This window comes from Etheostoma cragini, chromosome 3, assembly GCF_013103735.1.
Source record: "Etheostoma cragini isolate CJK2018 chromosome 3, CSU_Ecrag_1.0, whole genome shotgun sequence".
Classification (NCBI taxonomy): Eukaryota; Metazoa; Chordata; class Actinopteri; order Perciformes; family Percidae; genus Etheostoma; species Etheostoma cragini.
This window is the reverse complement of record NC_048409.1, coordinates 27,144,068-27,153,342: the sequence shown is the minus strand read 5'-3', so window position 1 is coordinate 27,153,342 and position 9,275 is coordinate 27,144,068. Positions and strand designations below refer to the sequence as shown.

The 9,275-nt window shown below is 43.3% G+C and overlaps 2 protein-coding genes across 2 annotated transcripts; one reads left to right on the top strand and one right to left on the bottom strand.

The window, feature by feature from the left end:
- Nucleotides 1-2,876: 2,876 nt before the first annotated feature.
- On the bottom strand, nt 2,877-5,469 carry irf2bp1 (interferon regulatory factor 2 binding protein 1). The gene is made up of 3 exons (XM_034867151.1): nt 4,408-5,469; nt 3,808-4,114; nt 2,877-3,263 (listed from the first exon to the last, which is right to left on the bottom strand). The coding sequence occupies exons 1-2, from the start codon at nt 5,409-5,411 to the stop codon at nt 3,850-3,852; spliced, it is 1,269 nt and encodes a 422-aa protein (XP_034723042.1). The 5' UTR covers nt 5,412-5,469; the 3' UTR covers nt 2,877-3,263; nt 3,808-3,849.
- A 340-nt stretch (nt 5,470-5,809) lies between these two features.
- Nucleotides 5,810-8,568, top strand: polr1g (RNA polymerase I subunit G). Its single transcript, XM_034867152.1, has 3 exons — nt 5,810-6,024; nt 6,488-6,629; nt 7,571-8,568. The coding sequence occupies exons 1-3, from the start codon at nt 5,931-5,933 to the stop codon at nt 8,406-8,408; spliced, it is 1,074 nt and encodes a 357-aa protein (XP_034723043.1). The 5' UTR covers nt 5,810-5,930; the 3' UTR covers nt 8,409-8,568.
- The last annotated feature ends 707 nt before the right edge of the window (nt 8,569-9,275 follow it).

Sequence of the window (9,275 nt, the reverse complement as noted above, 5' to 3'; positions counted from 1 at the left end):
AGTACTAACAAAAGTGTGTACACAGAGTGTAGTGCAGTAATTTCCCCATTGGGGACTAATAAACAAATTATCTTAAATTATCTTATTATCTTATTATCTTATATATGCGCCGATAGATCAGAATATTGGATTTTAAATAACCAAATATTTGTATCGATATCAGCCTTAAAAATCCTTTACCGGTCGTGCTCTAATTACAGAACAACATTTTTGCTTTTAGGTGGATTCTCACTTCAAAAAACTAAAGGTTTAAGAACTGATAAACACAGCATTGTTTTTAAGTACATATTCCAAACTGGTGCATATGCTATAACTAAGGATTGCACATACTATTATAGATCTATACAGTATATAACATTTAACATTTGAGTATAAAATATAGTCCTAGGCCTATCGATAGATATCTTTTCATATACATTCGGGGTAAAGCGTAGGCTGGGCTGGATCTTGTATGAAAGCAACATTTAAATACAGTTAAACAAAGAGTCTCTGAGGCTGCTCTATGCTTTGACACATACACTGGTTGTTCCTAGACACTATTCTCTGAGTCAAAGTCAACATTACTTTGCGCTGAAGAAAAATACAAATGCACAGACACACAGAGAAATGTCACTACTGGCATTCTGTCCACAACTCATGTCGGTTTCATGTTTTTTGTATATATGTATATTTTTTTCTTTGTTTTAATTTTTTTTAACAATATGATTGTGCGACAAGACATAGCTACAGTCATAAAACAAAAATGTCTTTGAAATTTAAGGTACACTTTGTCATGATAATTGTCAGTGTCATGTCAGTTTTTAATGTTAATCCTAGTTGTAGAAGCACAAAGATTTTATTAGACCAAGCACTGGCAGAGGAAAGTGACATGGCGCGTTCCAACTTGTTTCAACTCAGAACAGCTTGTATTTTTGTGCCGACAGTCTGATATCTGACCGCCTGCTGCAAGCCGCCAGCCAAAGTTTGTTCATCACTGGGAGAGATACAGAACAACCGTGGCCACGGTTTTAGCATTTCAACATTTGTGTTGGATTTGTCCAAACAAGATTTCTGTGCTTTCCCATGCAAATACAGTATTGTGTGTGTTGTTACAATAAACACTGGAGCGTGGCTACTTTCTGTGAGTTTGAGAAGCAACATTTGAAACTATAAACAACACTATATTAGGTCTGCTAAAAAGCTACCATTAGCACATAAAACCAGTGATATATTAATACACTGGTGACCAGATAAGAGAAATAGAGACATTTCAGCAGTCCTGTTGGCACTGGTCGCTTCATAAGGTGCATAATCAAATGGGACAGTTGCTTATGTAATTACGAAATCTTTCAAAAGATTGCAATGGTGATGTAGGATTTTTGTTTGTAGAAAAGTGAGAAAGGACTGGTGGAGTCTATATGTGGCTTCAGCCCCTTTGTGTCCAGCTGCTAACAGTAGCTGGCTGGCAACAATTCTTTGTGCTAATGTGGGTATGATCAGGGCTGCGCTTCATTAGCTGTTTTTAACACGCCCCCCTTCACTTCCCCGCAGCCCTTGGTATGATGTCATAGCATGTGTCACACGGAGGCCACTTGGAGAACAGAGGGGAAGTGGACAGTCAGAAGCGGGGGAGGGAAATGGAACAGACCTGCCCTCGTTCACTATCAGCCCGAATTCTACGGATCGACCGCCAGTTGTAGGCTTAGCGCTACTGCTTCAAGTGCGTTTTAATATCCATCTTATTATCTCTTAATTATGGCTTTTTATCCCTGTTTAATGTTCATTCTATGTCTGCTTACGTCACGCAATTTCCTAATTGTAAAGTTTTTTTTGTATGTAAGGCGCAATACAAATATTATTTATAAAAAAGTATTATTACTGCTTTTTACACATCATAAATACCTGCAGATTTGTTTCAGTGAGGCTCGGTAATCAGCTGCATGAGTTTCAGATTTGTGATCTGTAACATTATTACTTATTTTACACATACAACTATCTTTAAATAAAACGTATAAAGTAGTGCTGTCAGTTAAACGCGTTATTAACGGCATTAACGCAAACCCATTTTAACGCTGTCATTTTTTTTTTATCGTAAGTTTAACGTTCTTTTTGGCCTGGCAAACTTTGTAGTTTTTTTTACACATGCTGTTGCAGCAACTAGTAATGTTAGAAAAACTACAACACCCCCAAGGATCTAGCTGGACCAGAAGCAGAACAAGAGGCACGCCGCACCCAATTCTTTGGGCTTGCGAGGCGGCCAAAGCGTAGTAACGTTACGTTTTGAGTGGATGGCGAGTGTGAGACGCCGGTAAGATTCTGGATGGAAAGTTTACTTTTTTTAAAGTTGCCAAATGATCCATTGACAAGACCACAGGGATCTGTGTGTTTTGTCGTTGGGACCTGACACAACACAGCTGATGCCAATTATCCCCCCCCCCCCCCCGGTTTAAGTATTTTTTTACCCTTTCATTGATTGACAGTATTACATTGTGTCAATACACATTGTGTGTATGTGCCAATGTTGATTTCAATGAAAAAACATTGCACAAAGCAGGCCGATCCACTCTTCCATGTTGATAAGATAAATCAAATTAAAAAATTTAGAGTAGATAAAATTGTGCAATACTTTGAGAGTTAACTATGAAATTAAGGCGATCAATCGCGATTAAATATTTTAATCGTTTGACAGCACTAGTATAAAGTAAATTGACATTAGTTGTTTTACAAGTTTCAGTAAAAATTCACGCTAACAATGAAGAAACTAAAAATGTTAAAATTGTATTTATTTATAATCTCCTTCTTTGGTGGTCGGCAACAGGAGTTTTAGCTTCTCTTCATTATTCACACGCTCCCTCAGCCCTCTGAGGGTCAATCTCACCAAGTTCACTTCAGTTTTCTAGACCATTGGAACGATACTTAAGATGGGGGCAGGGATCCCCCCCCCCCCCCCCCCCCCCCCCCCCCAGGGCAAGTGCTTAGGGCAAGTGAACGAGAGCATGTTGAACCACTATGGAAACGCAGCCCAGTTGTTTTTACACAACTACTACGAACACTACAAAAAGTAGCCACTGTTCAGCTGTTGATTGGCCCTGAATGTCTGATTCCAACAGTACAGGCAAGGCAATTTTAGGTCGGATAATGTAGATAGAGTTGGGTGATGTTTAGTAGTTGAAGTCAAGACCTGTAAACTGGAGGTTTTCTGAACTGTGGGCCAGTGTGTTGCTTCTCTGCTGGATCTCTCAGAGCTTCATTGCAGACGTCTCTTTCCGGTATGCGATTAAAATCTGGAGTGACAAAAAGCACAAACAAACATATAACGTAAAATTACACATATACCCCCCTATACAAGCTGTGTGGTTCAGACTGGCACATCTAGTGGGATATAAATAAATTCAGTTACAACACATGTACAATACTCTAACTGCCTCTTATTAAGGAGATTTTTGCAGACTGAGAGGTCAATTTGAATCACTCCTGCCTCTCTTAATCTCATCCATCTAGCTAATTATGAATTCATTTTTATAAGTCCAATATGCCAAACAGCCTGGATGATATTAATTTGGGTGAATCGATAATTTAGGATAATATTATTGATACAATAATAATAAGAATATTAATAATAGAAATGCCTGTCCAATTGAAATGAAAACCATTTGTGTAGTCAACAGATAAGTCTTCACAAACATCCACATTCAGAACTTGAAGCTGTTGAGAGGACAGGCAAAAGCATTTCTTGAAGATGGAAGTAAACTTTCTTCTATGATGGTCTCACAATGCAAAATGCTGTCAGACATCAGACTATGGGTTGTCAGATGTCTGTGGACCTGCCTGTTGCTGTGGGTCCTGGTCTGGTTTCCATGGAAGCCATCATCACGTGTCTCTCTCTTTCTTGACGGTGACATCTCCGCTGGCAGCTCCGGCTCCACTGGCAGCTCCGCTCCCGGCTCCAGATGCAGCAGCTGACGCAGCTCCTGCTCCGGCAGTGCCGAGTATGGTGGATACCTCTCCCTGCATGAAAGCCCAAGGGGGACTGTTGGGAGAGTTGTCCAGTGGACAGCGCTCTCCACTGGGGCAGTACACCTCCCCATCGCCCCGCCGGCTCTGGATGTACACTCTTGTGCAGGGGAAGCAGAACCTAGATTTTATGGAGGTACAGAAGACGATATTCCAATTACTAGTGAGACATAACTATTAGGGATACCAAGAACTAATGATTTTTTAAATGTTTTTTAGTCTAAAAACTGTATGCAAAATTTTTTATAAATGATCAGAGACTAAAAGGTGGTCATGCTTACTTGGTGTGACTAAAAGACACAATCAAAGCATTTTTTTCATGGACACACACACATTATATATTTATATATAAAAACAGGCTATGTACTATGTATTGCTACCTTGAAAAGGATACAAATAGCAAACAAAACAAACCTATGCCCCGGCACTGATGGACACTGAACAAAGTGTGTGTCTTCCAGCCTCTCATGACACAAGGTGCAGGACAGAGTGTTTCCAGTTGAATGAGTGCTGCTGGCAGATGCTGATCCCAGTTCAGAGGCACCGCTGTGGGGTAACGCTGCAGCTGTGGTGGCTGCCTCTGCTGAGGTGCTGGATCCCAGGGGCTCCCCTCCGGACCTTGCAGTTAGGGGCCGTGGCTGCCTGGCTGGCGACGAGGCAGGCTTGGGGCTGGTTTGACTCACCCCTCCAGCCAGGGTCGAGGTAGAAGAAGGGATGCCTGTACTCTTACTGGCACTGCTGCCGGCCACAGCAGTGTGGATCTGTGTCTGCATCTTGGGCTGATTCTGGGACGAACTGAGCTCTCGCTCCAGCTCCGGAGTGATAAATGGAGCTATCCCCATCCCTAGCTGTCTGCGGCTCATCTCGGCCAGCACCGGGGCAGGGAAGATCATGGGGCTGCTCATTGGGGCTGTCCTGGCGGTTAGACCCGCAGGCATACCCGTAAGTAACCCATGGGGAATCCCTGCAATACTTTGAGTCACTAAATTAGGAGGGATGGCAGCGCCTAGCATGGGTCTTCGGCTGCCGCTGGGGCTCTGACGGTTCAATTCTTGAGGGTGCTGGCCGTCGCGGTGCAGCCCGTTGGGCGGCACACGAATAGCTGACACGGTGCTTTCTCCTCTTCCTCCCCTGTCAAAGCGGTCCATGTGCTGCCTGCCTCCGTCCGCATCTCCTCTGCCAGATGTGCTGTGTTTATTGGGCGAGGGACCAGGTGACCTGACGTTCCCGTCCTGCATCCCGTGAGTTCGTTTCAGATGTCGGGCATTCGTTATAAGGAACTCAATCTGATTAGCTCCCTCGTAGTTTACGCATCCACGGCAAACCACTTCGCTGAAGTCCCACACCACAGTCCACGGCATCTTTGGCAGGTCGCACAGGTAGCACCACTGGCGCCTGGAGGAGGAGGGGGACGACATGGCTGGCCAGCTAGCTAGCTAGCTAACCTGAGCGGGTTCAACGACAGACGTTAGCTAGCTAGGTTAACCTATTTAGCTTAGGCAGGTGCACGCCCTCTCTTTTTTAGCGACTTTTTACTCTAACGGGCTTCAAACCACTTCAAATACATTCTTTAGATATAAAAATAGACAAAACCTATAGATTGTTTTCGCTATTTAAAAAACTATATATGTTTGTTTTGTTTACCCACTTCGGCCTGCTCTTGCCTGCTGTCAACTGCTTCCCCGACGGACGTTGCAACGTTACGTAACCTAAGCGAGGTGCATTTTGGGTGTTAGTGTTTCCTTGCCGTGTTATGTCAACGTAAACCCACTCTCGGTGTCTGGTTTTAGAACTACAACCAAACTGTCACGGAAGTGACGTAATTAAAGGTGCAGCGTTCATTAGGCGTCAACACATGTGCGTCCGCCGTAGCCATGCGTTTTGAGATTAAAACAAACTTAAATACTAGAAATTTGTAGTTATTTGTAAACATAAAAATGCCTAGACACGTTTCATCATCATCATCATCATCCAGCGAAGATGAAGAGGACAATAATACGGCAGAATCCCCCGTAAAGCAAAAAGAAACCGGTAAGTTAACACGCTCAGGTTAAAAAAGCTTGTGGTGGTCAGATATGTTACACCAGCTTTATAATGGCAGTTAAATTCAGAAATATAATGCAAGCAAGTAAATGCACAGTAGGCCTACTACAGTAAGCAGTGGTTGGTAGATTCTTAGGGTTAACGCCTCTATTTTTACATTTTAACTCACAAAAACGGAAAAATTAGTAAAAATGTCTCAAAATAACGTAGGTCTGTAGCTAAGCATTTGCTGTGTAGTTGTGTTTCTACTGGCACCGTAGAAACATATTTCCTAGAGACGGTGCACACAAGTGATGTGTCACTGATACTAAAAACTAATCCAATGAGAAGTGAGCACACACAGCTTTTATTCAGGTATTCTTTCTCGTGGCTCATATTGTGTATTTCTTATGCTTGGTGTTATTTGATTCATGAAATGATGATTGCGTGCGGTTCTTGTGTGTCTCCACAGATAAGAAGACCACCAGGTTCCAGTGTCCTCCTGAATTTGTGTCTTTCTGCCATAAGCCCTGCAAGACAACTCTGACAGAAAGTCTGACGAACAATAATGAGTTATGGCTCATCAAAGCTCCTGCTAGCTTTAACCCAGAATGGTGGGTACAATCTTTCCCATTTTTCGGGGCATCTTAGGCCCTTAATTCCACAGGACAGATAAAGACATGAAAGAGGAGAGAGAATGACATGCATCAAAGGGCCACAGGTCGGAGTCGAACCGCGGCCGCTGCATTGAGGAGTAAACCTCCATACATGTGCACCTGCTCTACCAACTGAGCTAACCCGGCCACTTGTTCTCCCACTTTTGAGGCTTAAATTAAGCGTGAGCCTGAGCAACATTTACTGAGCAGCAATAACTATGGCCGCTAGTTACAATGACAGAATAACAAATCGTAATGGTAGTAGAAGCAGATAACAGTCATGAGTCCAGCGAGAGACTCATTAATATAATCGGTTTCAAAGATGGACATAATTGATCTTGGATTTGATTTATTTATCTACAACAGTAAGTAAAAAAAAAAAAAAGACATGCAAAGGAAACCAAGAAAACCCTCAAGGGGCTTGGCGAAAGGTAGCATATAGGAAATAATTAAGAAAAAATAGTCTTTATAAAAGGAATGGAAGAAAAGAACAATTAAATGGGGAGAAAAATAAAGAATGAAGAAAAAGAGAAAAATAAAGTAATCCTGCATTGCTACCGTTGATTATTACAAGATACTGGTCATGCCAGACCCAGCGGCTGCATCCGCCCAATGTCCTGAGGGTTTTAAGAGAGCGTTTTTATTGCTTATGAATTTAATAATTGTAAAGTAACACAGTCTCACTTTCAACAATCTCTGCTGCTATCTGTGGCAGGATAAGCGGCGGTGAGTCAGATTAACATGTGGTATGTGACAGTGGGACAGTTTGTTTCTTATGGGGCCAGCAAGTGGAGCTGGAGAGAAGCTTCGTGGTAAATTGGTAAATTATGTAGTAGTTAGGTTTTCCAGCATGCTTTGTGTGTGTGATGCCTAACCTCGCCTCTCCTCCCTCCACCCAGTTTCAGTGGCATTAAGTTGCCCCTCTCAGGTCTCCAGACCGTGAAGGTCCCTACCGCTGCAGGCGGAGCCAATACTAGGGGTGGCCAGCAGATCTACAGCGTCCTGGCATCCACCCACGGTACCTCAGACCTCCGCCTGCTCACCAGCGACAAGCAGTCATCAGATGCCGTGGTTTTTGGCCCTATGTTTTCAGGCCTGTTAAATGTGTGTGAGAGCTTTGGAGACAGCAGAGCAAACCTGGCCCCTCAGGTCATCCCCGCAGCTCCAGCACCCTCCATACCCCCAGGGCTGAAACAGCGCTTCCATCCGTTCGGCAGTAAGACCCCCACGCTGACCTGCGTGGCGGAGAGTGAGGCGGATGGAGCCGCCTTCGGGCCCTCGTCTGCAACTCTCCGGCCCCTGGTAGTCAAACGTTTCATAGAAGAAACATGGCGGGAGGATGAGGCAGAGGAGGAGGAAGGGAGGAAAAAGAAGAAGAAGAAAAAGAAAGAAAAGCAAATAAAGTCAGAACGTTGGGAGGAAGCAGAGGCGCCGGGGGTGGTGAGAGTGAAAGAGGAACCTGTAGCTGAAGTTCAGGATGAAGTAATGATGGAGCTTCCCTTCCAGGGGGGCGACGTTTTGGAAGAGAGGAGGAAAAAGAAGAAGAAAAAGAGGGACAAGGAGCGAGAGGACAGGGAGCGAGGGGAGGTGGAGGAGGGCTTGGAGCCCAGTGTGAGGGTGAAGGAGGAAAATGTAACAGTGAAATGTGAACCAATAGACACTTTGTATGGTGATGTTGTGGAGGGCTCGGGAAAGAAGAAGAAAAAGAAGAAGAAAAGCAAAACCGATGACGACTAGTCTATCGTCGCTTTGATGTTTTGTTTATATTTTGACCTCATGAGCCCATCTGGGAGCCATTTTACTAAAACTGACTCCGTCATTTTGATAGATTGCCTAATGCAAGGCTTGCTTTGGCAGGACATTGCATTCCGAAAAAAAAAGCGCACATCCTGAATCAATTGAACAGTTACTCAAATTATGAAATGGATTAATCCCAGCGTCTTTAAGGCCAATGTTCTTCTCATTTTACACTCAGAAAGTGGCAGTTTTACACACAAAGAATGTGTGCAGACGCATCCATGACTAGGAAGAGTGAACATACGGGGAACTTCTGTGTTTTCTGCCTGTCAAGTTGTGGTAGAACTTATGGGAATATGCTCACATTGTGTAGCTGCGTTTGTGTACGTATTCACACACACACACGCACGCACGCATGCACACACACACACACGCAGGCTGGTAATGGTGCTGATTGGCAGCAGGATCAGTAAACCAGAGGTGATATAAAGATAGAATGATGGTTCACTGTCTGTCACGTCATATTGTTAGTGTTATTATTTTTTTTAAAGGATCCCAGTCACACGTATTGGAAATCACATGTTCCAAAATATACTGTAAAAGTGATTAAAGAAAATGAAGAAAAAACTTTTTTTGTTCTTCAGTCAGGTTGTGCAACATTTTCCTCTCATGCCTTGACAGAGCAGTGATTTTATCCAGAAGGAATGGAACTTGAACTTGTTAAATTGTGCAACAATAGGAAAGGGCCCAATTAGCACATCTGTGGTTTTTCTATTGATCTGAACTTTTAGGTGGACGTCATGTCATTGGGTCATGCCTACACTATGTTGTTGATAGGTTTACATTATTTTATCCAAACCATAAATT